Genomic DNA, 18,415 nt, shown 5'->3' with positions numbered 1-18,415 from the left:
ACATAATTCAGTTTACATTCCAATTTATTATAGACCATATACACAGCAATCTACTAGTAGAAATATCTGCTCCACTAGCTTTCATCTCTATGATTTATAAAGCCAATCTCGGCTTATTACCACATATATTAACAGGTTGCAAGGCACATGATAGTTTAGATCCGAACCATCAAAATATGAGGGATTTGTTACTGTTAAAAGACAATAAAAACTTATAATGATAGACGTATACACGTATTTTTATTGATAGAAAATGAACATATGAATAAGTTCCAAACCTTTCATCATATTTTATCGAATACGAATGGACTTCGGGATATTCATTAGTTCTTTTGATAGAAATGCTCTTGATAATTTGTCTAATTGACTTTACATAATTCTATGTCTTTTATTAATGCCCAAGGAAGTCAACTCTTAGATTTATGTTTCAGTGGTGATGTGAAAATTGTGCATTGTATTGACTGTTATACATGTTAGTTGGAAATAGTGCATAATATTACGTTCTGATTTAAACTGAATAATGTATTGTGACTCAGTTTTAATGTGAATAATTTATTTTAATTACCGATTACTCGTAAGAAATTATGATATTTTGTTAAAAATAAATTGAAAAAGGCACAATAAACGTAATTGCACCGATTATTTCTCGTCAGTATATATGATTTGTCTTATGCGCAAACATGCATACAAATGCAGAAAAAGATTTGGAAACCTGAAACAGGTCACACGTTTTGATTTCAACTTAATACTGTAATTCGACACAGTTTTGATGTGAAGCATTTATTTTAATCATCGATTACTCGTAAGAAGTGACGATATTGAGTAATAGACTAATTAAAAAGGGCACAATTAACGTTATTCTACTGATGATATCCCATCAGTATATATGTTTTTCCCATGTGCACACACACATCACGCATGCAGAAAAAGGTTTGTAAACCTAAAACAGGTCACGTTATTTGGTATTCAAACGTCATTTTTTTTCCTTTAAATTATTAACCTAGATAACAATTCTTGATATGAACTTAACACCAGCACGACCAGTACGTCATTTATCTTATTCTGGTTGAGCGTGAACAGGCTTTTTTTTCTTGCTATTGAAGGGTTCACATTTCAGCTAAAAACGTTTTAAGCTATTCGGGCGTTGGTTCATGAGTTCATTGATGTATATGATTTCCTTTATTAAAAACCAAACTGTTTGATCGAGTTGTCGAATAAGTGACAGAGATGGACTTAAACGATATTAAAGGATTGCTTTTAATGATGTCTAGTTCTACGTTTCGATTGAACCCATTAACGTCAGCACACACTCGGCTTGAAATGCATGGAACCAATGTGTAGTTCATGTGCTGTTGATGTACATCGTTAGCAATATTATGATAACAGCTTCACAGGTGGTGGCCTGCCTTGGTATCAGACAACACTGGTTATCACCCATTCACGGAAGAGGTAAAATGTCAGCATTGTTGTTGTTTTTTTCTGTTTGAGACCTATGCATACGCTGATCAGAGTTGTAGTGTTTTGTTTTTGTTTTAAGTCCTCAAAATGTGAAGAAAATTAACCCAATTGAAGTTAAGGCAGCCAAATCATTTTCTTGTGTTGGATAGATAATAATGAATGATAATATAAGCTTAATGATTTTCTAGAGTTAAATGAATATCATAGCAATAATCGGATATATATTTCAATATATATTGTGAGCAGTTGAAATGTCGAGTTACATTGACAAGTGTGTTTGAGTCTTTCAGCGGTACAGTCCGCTATCGAGAGAAATGTCTCAAGATATATTGTGAGCAGTTGAAATATCGAGTAACAGTGACAAGTGTGTTTTAATCTTTCAGCGGTACAGTCCGCTATCGAGAGAAATGTCTCAAGATATATTGTGAGCAGATGAAATATTGAGTTACATTGACAAATGTGTTTGAATCTTTCACCGGTCCAGTCAGCTATCGAAGGCATTTGTTGTTAATATAAAGAGACGTACGATTTTCAACCTCGATATTGCTAGATTTGTGTTGCCGGGTCGGTTCACTTGTATGCGGTTAATGACGTTTGGCCGTTCATTGCTTCACTATGACTGGAGTTTAAAACCTTTTTTTAAACACATGTAATAAAGTTAGATAATTGAACATTATTAGAAGAGTGGTAAATCCATAAGGAATTAATCATTTTCCGAGGATTTACTTCCAATGCTTTAAAGGTGCAAACAAAACACATATATACTGTTATTCTTTATTACGAAACACATGTTATCAGGTTAAAAAAATAGTAACTGTTTGTAAAATAAAGAAACTGTAACGAATGCAGTAAATTTAAGCGATTCTTTTCTGGAAATATGAATTTCTGCCATATAAGATACAAATATACATATTGTCAATAGATTGAGTACACAGAATTGTAATCAGTTATAAACAGTTGGTTTAATCCTTATCAACGAAATGATAAATTTACGCAATGAAGTTTATAGTTCTATAGCAATTGTTGTAAGGTCACTTTAACTATTGTAAATGTTTGTTGCTTAAAACAGTTTAATATGGTTTTGTTAAAAAGGGACGCAGCAAAAAATGTGTATGAGTTACGTCACATTTGATTTTAAAAGTGTTCCAGAGTATGCCATTAAAAAAGTATTACTTAAAAATGTAAAGGAGAGTCTCCAATTAACTCTTTATTTATAAGAAATCTCGCCAAACTCACTGTGACCTAGAGTTTATAATTGTTATTTTGCAGTTATTGGTATGTTTGGCCAACACCTAACAGGTTAGAAACATAAATTAAAGTTTTAAGAACATTGTTATCTATAGCATAAAAATCTCACCACTGTACACTTAATATACAACAAAACAAGGTAAGTGAAAATCTCAACATTGTACACTTAATATACAACAAAACAAGGTAAGTGAAAATATCAACATTGTACACTTAATATACAACAAAACAAGGTAAGTGAAAATCTCAACATTGTACACTTAATATACAACAAAACAAGGTAAGTGAAAATATCAACATTGTACACTTAATATACAACAAAACAAGGTAAGTGAAAATATCAACATTGTACACTTAATATACAACAAAACAAGGCAAGTGAAAATATCAACATTGTACACTTAATATACAACAAAACAAGGCAATCTGTCATTCGAATTTACATATGTTCCTATGTCAGACTACGTAATTCCGACAGGACATACTCGGGTATTCTGGTCAAGCGTTCGTATTACGCGTAATTCAGTGTTTATTTAAATCATAATATCTGGCTACATTACAGTATCTTTAATTGCTATGATGTCCGAGAACGCAGTCTAAAACAGCTGAGACAAATCTAGATTATGCAAAATCTTAACAACACTTACTAATACATATATAATATTTTGTATATTTTTTAAATGTTTAAGTCTTGAAACTGTTAGATTTAGTTGTTAAAACGTAATCTAGTACTAAAACACACATTCTTATAAAGGTAAATCACAAGTTCTATATAATAAGAAACATTGATACAGGTTGTAGATGGCCTTTGCACGAAACATGCACATTTTCACTTCATATGATCAATGCGTTTTTAGCCATTTGCAACATGTACATTTGTGTGGCTCCTCTGTATATTGTCTGGCAGCTTTCAGATCAAGCATTGATAATTGATGTCTTTGTACATGTACCTTGTAACGTGTTTTTATATATAAAACTCCATGCGATGAGAGCAAGTGTTAGCACACTGAAATCCATGGTACACTTGTATAGGTTTAATACCAATTTGTGATTTCCTCTAGTAGTTTACAATCCTCCTGTTGAGAATTTAAAAGAAGTAATAGAAGAGTTAATACTAAGGTATGGTCCTGCGGGCGTCGCAATCATTTCCATTATGACAAGCGACAACCTGATGATTCTCTTAGGTCAGTTCGAAATCTGGAATATATCAATTGAAATATTTACAATGAAGGCCAATAACAGTCAGCCACCGAAAATGTATATGGACCGAGGCGTTAGGTACACGTCCTCGGCCTTGTTATACAAAGTATGACATACTCCATAATTGCCCTAACGTGCCGTTATAATCACATAAGTGGAGCCGATAAACATGTTTTCGGCAACGAATTGCATTTGTAAAATAATGCTTTATATTGTAACATATGCAATAATTAGTAATCACCGTTTAAACAACGTATTATTGCACAGCGCATCGTATTGTAGCCCGTTTGTTTATTAAAATAAAAACAAACGCTTCCATGATTTATGGTAAAATACGTGTTTTCCTGTTTGACGACATGTGGCTTAAGTTCGGCTCGAATTTTCCATTAGATATTTCTTAATGAATCGCTGATTTAAACATAAATAATGAGGAAAGTATTCAAAATATAATATGTCTTTCAGTGTACAATAGTCTGAACATGAAAAAAGTACTTCAGTCGTGATAAAGTCGTTTGTGATCTAAAGCGTTAACTCGGTGAAAACCGCCGCTATCTTAGACTTCAACAGTAAAGACAGTATACTCTGCTTAGGAGTACATTTTTGGTAGGCGTTTTTCAAATGGATCAAATCAAAATAGTACTTACACCTTTTTAATATCTACTGATACGAATATTTTCAAATTTAATTTAATTTCAGTAAAAAATATAATACAAACTAAACTCTTTTACCTCTCTACCGGACTGACCCAATCGAGTAAAACGTATACACTTTGTCTTATTTGCATTAGCTTCAAACTCTGTTAATTTACGTATCGCCTCACTCTTAAAATAATCTACCGCGCTACATATAAATGCACTCGGAATTACATTATAATATATTGAAACTTTGCAACATTGTCGAATAAAATACTTTCACAATAGCTCATAAAATATAATTATCAAACTACACAAACCTACATTCGCAGCTGTTCATCCATCTCTGCCTGTTCAGCCCGCGACCTAAAATGACTCCTTATTTAGCATACCTGTATATGTTCAAGTACTACTTGTATATTTAGCGGTAAACAATATCATTTTTTATCTTGTTTTAACAAATAGGGAGTAAATAGTAGCGTTGATCATTTGTATCGATCCTTTTTACAATTGTTAGTCATAAAAGGAACATGTAACATGAAGTGCAAAGCACAAATTGAAGAGAGATGCCAAAAAGCTAAAAATGCATTTTTTGCAATGACTGCTCAAGGTGTACACCCACATGGTCTTAATCCATTAGTTTCGGTTAATCTCTATGTTAAAATCATAATGCCAATTGTTCTCTATTGTAGTGAATTATGGAATAATATTGTACAAAGCGATATAACTTCAGTTAATCGCTTACAGCATTTTATGGTTAAGAAAATACAGGGATTTCATTTTCGCACGAGATCTGATATGTGTGAATCAATGCTTGGGCTTCACAAATTGTATTCATCGGTGATCATTAAGAAATTGCTATTCTTACATTTGATACTTTGTCTAGACTCTAAATGCACCACTAAGAATATTTTTCTACGACGATACTTAATTGCAAAACTGTGGTGCAAAAGACCACCACAATTGCCACAACGATGTCATGGATGTCAAACAGTTACTGACAATTTGGATATACACATCATTCACGGGTGTACCAAACATGAGCGTGAAAGGTGGCGTCTAATCACTGACGTCATGGAAATGGACATGCGCCTTGCGCAAGAACTGTTGTCAATGGATAGCGTTATGTTTTTCTTAGCACTTCTTGGGGCAGAACTAAGTGTACAGAATTACCAAGCAGTGCGAAAACAATTCTTGAGACGATCGTTTGTATTTATTTATAACTGTCTCGTGAATAGTGCATAATTGTGTTCGATACAAGACTTATACCTCAAAGTTTGATGCAAAGGATATAAACACATTTTCAATATGCATGTTGATATAATATGCTAATTATTGTGTATGTACATATATCATGTATATAGATATCATGCCTTCATAGTAACTATTTGTACATAATATGAATATCACCGCTAATGGTGGAAATAAAGATGAGTTGAGTTGTAGTTGAGTTGAGTTAAATGAGGAATACTTATCATACTGCGGATGCGAACTCGTATATATTCGTGACGGCCTATACGCCCAACTTTGAATTTATTTATTAAATATAGCTTCGATGGTTTTTCTTTACAAAATTGCTTATTTTTTTTCTTTCTTGGAATTGATTTTTATAAACAATGTTTGTGGCCTTTGTTTTGCGGGATATCTTCTAATTCTTACTAATCTTAATATTTATACTTGACTTAATGCCTTAAATACATTCGTATAAGAAACATACATTATACTATGCAATTCATTTCGCATATATGTATTTTCCCCATAAAATCAGTAAAATAATTTGCTAACGTTGTTAACATCTTAAGTCATGCTTTATACATCATATTTTAAAATACATAAAAAAAACCGACAGAGGTCATACATTGATGCAAAGAAGATTGTCAGTAGTTAGCTTCGATCAATTTCGTATTTGTGTGTCTTGAAATATGTTATTTTTAACAATTCATAAGGCAACCAGATAATACACATAACTGTTTGTTGAATGATTATAGTTTCGATCAAATAAATTAAAAATAGTATTAAAATATATGTCAATTTATTGTTTTTTAAAAAAAGTATATTTTTAATTGTGTTATTCTATTTTTATTTCAAGCATATTGATATGTTAATAATAAGAAGAGAAAAAAAAAATTGTACATTGTTTCTACATAGTTACAATATTGTACTATGTGAGAATCGGCGATGTCGAATAATGAATTTACTACCCTAGATAATTGATTTCTCAGACGTGTTAAAAATAATAATAAAACATGGGTGTTTAGGGTACATGTAGAACACAGTTAATCGTGCGTAACTGCACGGGTGAATTGAGGATTTTGATTTTGTTTGGGTCAACCTGCGATATTGAGCATTTCTTACCATTCTTTAAAACAGTCGTTTTGTAGTGTTACTGATTAAACACATATTTGCGTAAGCTTTGGATAGTTTTAGAACAGTAATTAGACGGCAAGTATGCCTCTAAGGAGAAATTTACCGCTTGTTGGTATGGAACGAATGGTTGGAATGCTGTTGGCCGGCCAGACTCAATGTCACTTTGGACGTCAGTTTAACATTAGCCATACTGTGGTCGGTCGTGTGTGACAGAGGTACCTGGATACTGGCTATGTTGTTGAACGAGCAGGAAGAGGTCGTCCGAGGAAAACAACGGACCGTGATGACGTGGGAGATTCGAATCCGCTAAAACGTTGAAGCAAACATCCGTGTGGCATCTAGGATTCGAATCTGTGAATAAACTGTATGAAACCGACTTCACTCTGGCAATATTCGTCCTCGGACGCCAGCTGTCAGCCCGCCATTGAAACCAGGCCACAGGAGGTTAAGTTTGTATTTTTCTTAAGACCACCATAACATTCCACTAGATAGACTCCGGTCAGTCCTGTGTACTAATGAGTCGAACTTTTGGGTTGCTTTCAATGACGGCAGGAGACGTGTGTGGCGGCAGTAAAATAAGCGATTCAAGGACTGTTGCATCCAGGAACACGATATGTTCGGTGGCCCGTTAAAACTTGTTTGGGGTTGGGTCTCCTATGATGGTTCTTCTGACTTGTACGTCATCCCAAACGGTTCTTTGACCGGTGCTCGCTATCTAGATGATATCCTGGATGCATATGTGCGACCATATTATGTTGCTGTACGTTAGGACTTTGTGCTTATGGACGATAACGCCCGTCTGCACCGGTCTCGTGTTGTCAATGAGTACATTGAACGCGAAGGAATAGAGCGTATGACTGGCCTGCCAGCTCTAATGATCTCAATCCAATAGAGCATGTATGGGACATACTCCAACGACAAATCAGTGAGCGGCCAGCTCAACCACAGACCCGGGGGAGGACCTACCACAAGCGCCCATTGAGGATAGGGCAAGAAATCCACGTCCTGCAAACAGGAAACTGATTCGCAGCTTCAATTGCAGGTGTAGGGCTGTGATAGACGATAGAGGTGGTCACACGCGATATTAACTTTATTTGGTGTGTGACTTTCAACATGTTACATTGCTGTTTGTAAAATTTCATGCCCCACCCACCGATATGCAAACATTCAAATTTCAGTTGTGACCACACCTTTTTGATCTCACATGTGTTTACCATTGTGATTCGCTATTACGTACTATAACAATTGTTACAAAAAATGTTTTGTTTGTAATCATTAAATTGATGAAGTTATAGCCGTTTAATTTTGTGGTCCTTAAATTCTTTTGAGGAGTAAACTTCTCATATCTTAGAAGAAATTCAGTGTATTTATATATTGCTACAAACTATGTTAATGTACGTATCACACCACTCAAAAAGAATCTACCGCGCTATATATAAATGCACACAAAATTACAAACTTATCCAAATTAGCAAAATTTTACAACTGATTATTATACAAATTCATAACACTACACAGACTTACCTTCGCCGCTACTCTGCCATCTCTGCCTGTTTGTCTTGCGACCTGAAAGGTCCCAATCATTAGCATACATCTTAAGCGATTGTCGAGTCACGTTCAATGTAAATGTATTTGAAAGACAACGATGCTGGAGACAATGAAAGGCCATGCACATACCTAGATTTGTAAATTATTCGAAAGTAAGACCAGCGTTTAATCTTGATTCTTCTGATAGTCCTTCAAGTTTAAGGGACCATACCTTTTTAGATACATAAGAGATCCAGACAGAGGCCATTATGTAATGCCAAAAAGATTGTCTTTATAAGTTAGAGCTTCGATCAATTTCGTAATTGTTTGTATTGTCGGTATACCAAAGGTGCTGCTGGACAAACACCTACATTTGTCCGTTTCTGTCAGTCAAAAAAGCGGCATAACTCTAATGTCGGTATATTTGCTGTATATGTCCGTATTGTCACAAAAGAAAGAGCACTTAGTGTTCTATAAATATTCTAAATGGATTTTGTATTTAAGAAATAAAAAAAATAATATAGTAATAATATTATCTGGCATGAATTTCTGCGATTGGAATTCATACTTATTGAAAGTAGTATTACAAAATAACAAAAATGGTGGCATTTCTACCAATCTGAGTTGTAATTTGATGAACAGATATTAACTAACTTTCCATATTTAAGAACTGTTTAATATTTTCATAATTGATTAATCACACTGTTAGTATACGAACCGCACTTGTCTTAAAAGTGACTACCCTGTTGATTATAAATGCTTACAAATTAACATTGCAGTCTTCAAAATTATGCAATACTGTCGAATGCTTAAGATAAGAATTATAAAACCTGATGATTTAAAATCATAACAATACACTAACGTACCTTTTGCGCAGTTTTTTTTGCCTTGGACGTTTTTTAAGCATCGACCTGAAATATCCCTTGTTTAGTATTCTTGTCTATGTTGATGTACCACTTGTATATAATAAGCGGTTAACACATTCACAGATGAATTAAGCATTTATATTTGTTTTTCATTAGATTTGATATGACAAGTGAAATTGGTAATAAAATGAGTCAAAGACTAAACGTCTTGTTTACGAATTAGGAGTAAATGGTATATGAGTATCACATAACAGTTGTCTATCCTTTAAACAATACTTAAGCAAAGATGCAATGAAATGTCACATATGCAGGAATTGTTGAATATATGTATACAAATACACAAACTTACTAAGTACTGAAAATGTTAAGAAGGCAACCTAAATAAGGTTGTAATATAACTTAGGTCATTTGTTGCTTCTTTATTTATACGGGTGTTTAAAAAACACAAGAACACAGGAAATTAAATGCAAAAATCGACCATAGGATATTCTATTGAAAATACTCTTTACTCAGAAATATTGTTCTTTTTTAATGATTTGTTCATGCAGAGTAAAAATTCAGATTCCATATATAACTTTATGATTATGTCATTTTTAACAACGTTTACAAGTGAAAAGCACATATACTATTTTCCCATTGGTTTTATATATTTCCACCGAATAAATGGGCTTGCATAGCTAGTTACTGATAGTCATTAATAACATGTTTGTTGAAATGCTTTTATTCATAGCTTCAAAAATATTAATGTAAGTGTGAGGTTGAGATATCTTTAACAGGATTTAGTCTAGAGACACTCATAACAGAGAGTTGAGTCCAACTGAGTCGGTATTATGTTCAAGTCGATGTCAAGTCCGAAATGCTGTTTTTATTGGACATGCCTGAGATTACGTGCAATAACTAGTTCAAACCTCAGGTTCACTCAAATTACAGAAAACTCGTTTCTCACTGAAGGCGGTAAATAATTGAATTGGCTATTGTAATGCATATGTTGTGGTTGTTCGTGTTTCTGGTTCAGTGGCGTTTTGGCATTTGCATTCTGCATCTGCACAGTTGATATTTTATTATTAACAACTGGGTTTGTCTTAATATTTGTATTGATATTATCATGGAAGTGCATAGTAAACGGGCAGGTGTTTTCGCATTTTCATGTAAACAGATGTGGCTTGCATCAATTATTTAATGCGAGAAAAGGACTGGCAAATAAAGAATGCAATACAATCGATTGTTGTTAATTGGAGATAATTATCGTCTACCTTAAAATTACAAAATATAGGTTTCAGCATTATTGCAAACAATTAAATTACAAATTAAATTGCAAAGTCTTAGGTGTTTTATTTCTTCTGCAAATATGAAAAGCGTTCATTGATGAATCATTGTCTTATGTCAAACCGATTCCGTTTCTTAAAGCGAACACAGTTTTCAAAAACATAGTAAGTAGTTTTCAGTATATTGAGACCAATAAAGCAATATGCTGTTCAATGACAAACAACTTGTTTGTTACCATCACTATCAACTAATTACAATGGAACATGGCTACAAGGGAGATGTTAATAAAGGGCAAATGCTATTGCTACGCTAGTCGTAAGTTGACTCTTTTAAAGACTATGCAAATAAATAACTCAGTGATTCATTAATAGTATACAGTTTTAATGATGGTTGAAACCATAACCACCTAAATTGCTTTAGATATATTCTACAATAAAATGAAATAAGGAGATAATTAGAATCATTTCATTTCATGAACGGTTGAATAAACAATGCGCCAATTTTGGACGACTAAATGAATACGTCTATGTAATTGTATTATTATAAACATAGATGTTCGGTCATTAACGATTAGCAGATGAACATTTAACAAACGAATATACACGATGAAGGTCAATTGACGGAACATTTGATGTTAACATTCGCATCTAACATACATTGCCTATTGTGATAAATATTGTCAATTGGCATATCGATACAAAACGCATACGTTATCAAGTTATACGTCAGTCGAAATACCTTGACATATAGCCTTTATTTACTACGATAAGGTTGACATGCAGTGCCGACAGCTTCACTTTAGACTAAAGTGGTAGATGCAAAGTACCATTCGGTTTATTGACTATTCTTAAGAACTCATGAGTTAACAGACACACACAAAGACTTGACTGATGCCAACACTTTGCCTGTCATATCAAAACCGGTCAACCTTTTCCATATCAATGCTAAGATACAAACGTCTCAAATCTACCAATGAACACGCGTTGATATACATAACCTATTTCATACTCACTCAAAGGTTAAGTTAAATGTTATCCGACAATCATGAATAACTTACGATCTTGTCTGTTGTACGATTATATGGGAAAAAGGAGAATGCAGTTGGTTATGGAGAACTGAGTTTGAAATTTGCTAAGTAGCGCTACCATTCAAGCTATTGTTTGTTATACTGTTTTGTGTAAATTTGGTCATGCTCTCGAAGTTTAATCGTACGATGTTTCTACGATAGACGTGTGATAAAATTAAAGTCGTAGGATTACTCCCGTCAGTAGTCCAAAATTCAACTAATGCAGAAAGGGTATACATTCCCAAACCTTTCAAGCTCCAGTTCCTTTTTCAAACATTCCACTTTAAATCTGAAAACAAATCAATATTGTTTTATTATCTGTTTTTATGATTTTGCTATTATATAGTTATGACAGTTCCTTGACATTCCTATGCAACAGAGTAGTATAAAATGAATCAGTGTTGTCGAGTCAAATCGTACGATACTGTTACGACATACGTATGAAAAAAGTGTAAGGAATTCCCACGACAGAAGACCAAAATTTGTCTTAGGCAGAATAAGTATAAATTCCCAAACCTGAATATTTCCCTTTCCTTGTCCAAAAGTTCCTCAGTTAACCTGCAACAAATTATGATATTGTTTTATTAATTTTATTTAAGACTTTGCTATGACATTGCCTTGACAATTATGATGAATACAGGCTTAATTGGTTAATTTATTGATAAAACTAAATCGAGTCATATTTGGGTCCCTCAGCATGTTAACCATAAACTTGTTGTTGTTGATGTTGTGGTTGTTGTTGTTGCTTATTAAGATCGCTTGCAAAACTATAATAAAAACACAGCCAGAAGTAGGGACATTTGCAATATTATTTGTCTTACTTAACTAAGAATAATGTGTGTTAAAAATATATTTGTATATCATATAGTACTATTATGGTCTATAAAAATGACATTGATCATCTTTGATTATGTTTATTTCAGCAACAGTTTCAAAAGTTATGTTTCGTTCAATGTTTGTACAATTTAAGGGTATCCATTGCAACAACATGTGTCGATAATCACAAACGCCATCTTTGATGTGAAATATTGAATGCTTCGATAGGAATATGATTGATAAATATAAGACTGGTTGGATAACCAAGGATAACTAAGGAAGTTTGAACTAGGCTGAATCCACAAGCGTATCTAGAGGGGCTGAGATGATCAGAAAACAATGCAATATTCGTATATAACAAACTTGGGGTTATTCAAATATAGTGCAATAGGCGTGTTTTGAGGGTATGAAATTATAAGAAAGTTATGCAAAAGGCGTGTATAGGGCAAATGAGATGACCAGAATAGTATGCAATTGGCTTGTTAAGAGAAAATGAGTTAAGGTAAAAGGTGTATGTAGCCGAAACTTGATAACCATGAGAAAAAGTCCGTATCCTTATTTATTTAAAAAAGTTATCCAAATCGAATAAACTATGTTTTTCCCTGGGATATTTCTAGCAGGTATTTGTTTAGATTTGCAAAAAAGTTCTAAAATGTTTGATTTATTTCATATAAATTAGTTTTAGAATAAACACGATTTAAATAACCGTACCTGTTTTAATCAGATTCATAGCTGTACCATTTTGTTTCGTTGAAACAGGATCAATGATGTTCGTGGCAGTATGAGGTTTTTTCTAAGAGTTAAGTTTTGGTTTATTTGGTCTGATTACTGTAGTTCAAGCGTTGATTTACATGACTAATTGCGTACATACACAAAGTTTAAGTACAAATGTGATCCAACGTTCATATACAACAAACGATCGTGTCTGTCGAACTACAATAGCAGGCAGAAGGGACATATTTTATTTTCGGAGAGCTGGGATTGAACGTTGCTTAATAGCGCTAACGTACGAACTGTGTGTAATGCGACTGTGAAAGTTTACCCGCAACTGAAGGCCAAAAATAGAAAAAAGAATAACCAGAGAGGGTAAAATTTCGGAAACTTTTGTATTTCTTCTTTCTCTTCCGAAAGTTTCATGGTTAACCCTAAACAAATTGAAATATTGCTTTATTCACTTCATTTATTACTTCGCTATTATTTATGACATTACTTTGACTATTTTAACGAATAACTGCCTCATTGGTCAATATACTTAATACATATAAATGAAAACAATTTTATAAAACTCTGGTCCCTGTGTATGTTCAATTTCAAATTGTTGTTTTGGTGGTGGTTTATTTTGTTGATATTGTAGTTGTTTTTGGTATTGGTATTCTTGTTGTTGTTGTTGTTGTCGTCGTTTCTGTTGGTGTTATTGTTGCTGATGTTGCTGTTGTTAATTATATAAATTTATTGTAATACGACTAAATTAACACAGTCAGAAATCTTAACATGTCATTCCCATTCATTTTTTCTACGTTTTATACGAATATCTAAAATTAAAACCATCAACAGCTCCAAGTATCACTTGCCTTTTGTTTTCATCCTCCCAGTTTTGAACGTTTTCTTCCGACCCGAAGAGACAGGTTTCGTTGAATGACATAGTATTTTGTAGATTAGTGGTATGTTTAAAGTGTAGCCTTAAACCACAAAATGCGGTGATGATCACCTACGCCAAACAATGAGGGGAGGCTTTAAATGCTTCAATATGAATGTAATTGATAATAATATGAATTTTTTTTTGGATGACATAAAGGAAGTTTGAACTAAACTATATCTAGTAGGCGGATCCAGAGAAAATCGGACAATCAAAATATAAAACAATAGGCTTATAATGAGGCCATGGGATTTATCAAAATGTAATGTGTTAGACGAGTTTTTGGGCTTTGAGATAATCAGAAGGGTATGCAATATGCTTTTATAAAGGGAATGAGATTAACACAAACTCATGCAATAGGAAAGTATAGGGCAAAATCTACTTAGAATTTAAGTAAACCTCTGAACCGACGTTCATAAAAAAACTAAATATCTTGTCTATTAGTGTCGGAGAGCTGGGTTTGAGAGATGTTTAGTAGCGCTAACATATGAACTAAGTGTTGTGCGACTTTGTTGTGAGAAATTGGTCAGTGCTGTCAAAACGACAAATTAGGATTAAATTAAAGTCGTAGGGTTACACGCGTGTCAGTAGGCCAAAAATTAGCCAAGGCAGAGAAGGCACACATTCCCAAAGCTTTGTAATTTCGTTTCCTTGTCAGAAAGTTTGATAGTTGAACTTGAACAAATTAAATGTTGTTTTATTATCTTCATTTGGGGTTTTGCTGTATTTTAGAAAATAGCTTTGACTATTTTGACAAACAAATGCTTAAATGGTTAATATTTTTCAACTATAATTGAAAGTAAATTTGTGAATTCATTTTAGGGTTCCTTAGAATGATAGCTATCAAGTTGTTGCTCTTGCTGTTAGAGTTGTTGTTGTTTTATATGTTGAAGTTATTGTGGTTGTTATTTTTTATTATTTTTATTTATGTTAGTGGAGTTTTGTTTTTGATGTTGCTTTTGTTATTGTTTTATTATTGTAATTGTTGATATTGTTGTCGTTGTTGTTGGTGTTGTTGCTTTTGTTATTGAAGATGTCTTTCGTCATTACAATTTCTTATAAACACAGCCATATGTGCATTAAAAACTATTATTTTCGTTTTATACGAATACTTAGTATTAAATACATTAACAACGCCAATTATCATATATTTCCTGTGGTTCTATCATCCAGCCTTTTAACTTTTTCCTCCGACCTGAAGGGACAGGTATCATCCAACTCTATAGTTTATCAGCATACTTAACTAACCATAATATTTGTTAAAATAATATGTTTGTCATATACTAAATTGATGCATATAATAGACATTAATTATTTCTGACTTTTTTATTTTAGCAATAATTTTCAATATGTTCAATATTTAAAAAAAATCAATAATTGTAGGTGTATCCCTTACATCAAAAGAAATATATGATCAGCAATCACACAGCCATGAGGGGAGGCTTTAAAATGCATTAATATGAATTCAATTAATAATTATAACACTAAAGTTTGAATAATCTTAAGGACGTTTTACCTAGACTGTATCTAGGAGGTTGGTCCAGGAGAAATGAGATGTTCAAAATGTAATGTTATAGTCGTGTATTGAGGTGATGGGATGATCAGAAGGTAAAGAAATATGCTTGTCTAGAGGCAATGAGGTGTTCAAAAGGTAATTAAAAAGGCCTGTCTAGAGGCAATGAGGTGATCAGAAGGTAATGCATAAGGCATGTCTAGAGGCAATGAGGTTATCAGAAGGTAATGCAAATGGCGTGTTTAGAGGCAATAAGGCGATCAGAGGGTAATGAAATGAGTGTTTCTTGAGGCAATTAGGTAGTAAGAAGGTAATGAAATAGGCGTGTATAGGGAGTGGAAGAGGAATTATATAAATATTTTGCAAGGGCGATGTGGTGAACAGAAGGTAATGAAATAGCCGTGTCTAGAGGCAATGAGGTGATCAGAAGGTGCAGTAACTGTGTCTTTAGTCGATGTGGTGATCAGAAGATACTGCCAAATACGTGTTTAGAGTCGATATGGTGATCAAAAGGTAATGATGCAATAGCCGTGTCAAGAGTCGATGTGGTGATTAGAAGGTAATGCAACAGGTGTGTCTAGAGTTGACGTCGTGATCTGAAGGAAATAAAATAGGCATGTATAGACGCAGTTATGTGATCAGAAGGTTATGCAGTAGGCTCGTCCAGAGTCGATGTGCTGAATATAATGCAGTAGGAGTTTTTAGAGTTGATGTGCTGGTCAAGAGGTAATGCAATAGACGTGTCTAGAGGCAATAATGTGATCATAAGGTAATAAAATGGCAGTTAATGGTGGAAAAGGGATGCTCAATATGCATGATGCAATGGGTGAGCGTATATGCGACAAGGTGATCTGAAGGTAGTGCAATAGGCATGTCTAGAGGGAGGACATGATGAGAAGACATGCAATAGAGGTATCTAGCTGAAAGGATCAAGAAGATATGCGTGTATGCAATAGGCTTATAAAGGGAAAATGGGATTACCAGTAAAGAATCGATGGGATTGTCAAGAGTTGATCAGAAGTAATGGAATAGGCGACCAGAAGACCATTCAATAGGGGTGTTTATAGAAAAATTGATTAAACATAAACATAATGCATAAGGTGGAGGAAAATATCAGAAAAGAGCCTTGATTAAATAATAATCGCAATATTAGAGTCTTTTGGAGGTATGATAATCATAAATTAATTCAATAGGCGTTTCCATGGGAAATAGGGCTATCAGAAGATATGTGTGTGTAACCAAATTGAAATGTTAAAAATATCATGTTTGTATGCTTTTTTATTCATAAGTGATAACTGCATCAAATATTTGATGTTTTCCCTAGTATGTTCTATCATGTATTATTTTGTTTTGTTGCGCGTTAAATTGTCTACACTGTTTTAATTTTATTTTTGCATGACGTTTTGAATATAAAGAAAAAACACAAGAAAACGCCACTGTTTTAAAACATACTCATTGCTGCATTCTATTTTGTTTAGACAATATCAATGATGTTCATGGTAATAAGAGTTTTTTTAGAGTAAAGTGATAACGCTGAATGTGGTCAGTTAACTGCAGTTCGAGCGTTGATTTACATAACTTATTGCATATTTACAAAAGAAATAATACAGATATGTGATTTCACGTTCTTATACAACATGCGATCTTGTCTTAAGATTTTAGGTTTGTTTGTTAACATATGAACTTCGTGTTTTGCAACTGTACTGTGTAAAATTGGTCAGTGCTTTCGAAGTCAAATCGTACGAAATTGCTACGACATACGTGGGATATTATTAAAATCGAAGGGCTACGCGCGTCAGTAGGCCAATATTTATCCAAGGCAGAGAAGGTATAATTTGTCAAACCTTTGAATTTCCTCTTCCTTTTCCGAAAGTCTCATAGTTGAACTGAAACAAATTAAAATAATGGTTTATTACCATTATTGATGGCTTTGCTATTTTTAGTATTACTTAGTTACTTAAAATTACTCTGGTTTTCATAACCCAACAAGTTAACCCTTTCAGCGACCTTTTGAGGTATCATCTTAGTAGATAGTAGAGCGACATTCTAAGCTAAGCATAATGTATTCAAAAATATATGTATATACATCATATACTATAATGATGCATAGAAATGACAGTGTTTACTTCTGATCAGTTTTATTTCAGAAATAGTATTTAATATTACAAAAACACAATAATGGTAGGGTGTAAGTGTATCCATTACATCAAAAGGTATCGCTGATCAACAAACACCAAACTGTGAAGGGATATTTCAAAAACATCGATATAAATTTAATGGAGAAGTATAAGAATTCTGTTTTATTGATCTAAAGAACGTTTGAACTAGTATCCTATATCTAGAAAGCGGCTCCTACTAGGAAACGAGATGATCATAGAATAATGCAACAGGCGAGTCTAGAGGCGATGGGATAATCAAAATATAATGATGTTATATGTGTGTCTAGCGGTAATTAAGTGATAAGAAGACATGCAAAAGGCGTGTCTTTGCAAAGATGATCAACGTGTATGCAATAGGCGTGTATAGGGCAGATACGACTTTCACTAGATAATGCGATGGGCTTATCAAGAGGGGATGAGTTGATCAGAAGTTGATGAAATATAGGTTTCTACTGAAGATAAGATAACATATGATACATATCAATGGGTGTCTATCACAGAAATGGGGCGATCAATAGATAATTCAATATGGTTAAAATGATAAAATTTGTTGATAATGCGTAGGGTGGAGGAAAATATCAGAAGTGAGATAGAGATGATTTAATAAAATAATAATCGCAATATTAGAGTCTTTGGGAGATATGATAATCAGAAGATAGTG

At 33.4% G+C, this 18,415-nt stretch overlaps 1 protein-coding gene across 2 annotated transcripts in view; it reads right to left on the bottom strand.

Annotated features, from left to right (window-relative positions):
• Positions 1 to 2,991: 2,991 nt before the first annotated feature.
• Positions 2,992 to 18,415, bottom strand: part of LOC128222047 (GRIP1-associated protein 1-like) — a 36,575-nt gene continuing 21,151 nt past the window's right edge. For both annotated transcript variants that reach the window (XM_052930803.1, XM_052930804.1), the window contains exons 11-17: positions 17,440 to 17,481; positions 12,147 to 12,188; positions 11,878 to 11,919; positions 9,299 to 9,343; positions 8,430 to 8,471; positions 4,863 to 4,904; positions 2,992 to 3,903 (exon numbers count right to left, since the gene is read on the bottom strand). In XM_052930803.1, coding sequence (XP_052786763.1) covers positions 8,438 to 8,471; positions 9,299 to 9,343; positions 11,878 to 11,919; positions 12,147 to 12,188; positions 17,440 to 17,481 — 205 coding nt within the window. In that variant the 3' untranslated portion in view covers positions 2,992 to 3,903; positions 4,863 to 4,904; positions 8,430 to 8,437. The remainder of the gene's footprint in view (positions 3,904 to 4,862; positions 4,905 to 8,429; positions 8,472 to 9,298; positions 9,344 to 11,877; positions 11,920 to 12,146; positions 12,189 to 17,439; positions 17,482 to 18,415) is intronic.

This window comes from Mya arenaria, chromosome 16, assembly GCF_026914265.1.
Source record: "Mya arenaria isolate MELC-2E11 chromosome 16, ASM2691426v1".
NCBI classification, from domain to species: domain Eukaryota; kingdom Metazoa; phylum Mollusca; class Bivalvia; order Myida; family Myidae; genus Mya; species Mya arenaria.
This window is presented reverse-complemented; position numbering and strand designations above follow the sequence as displayed.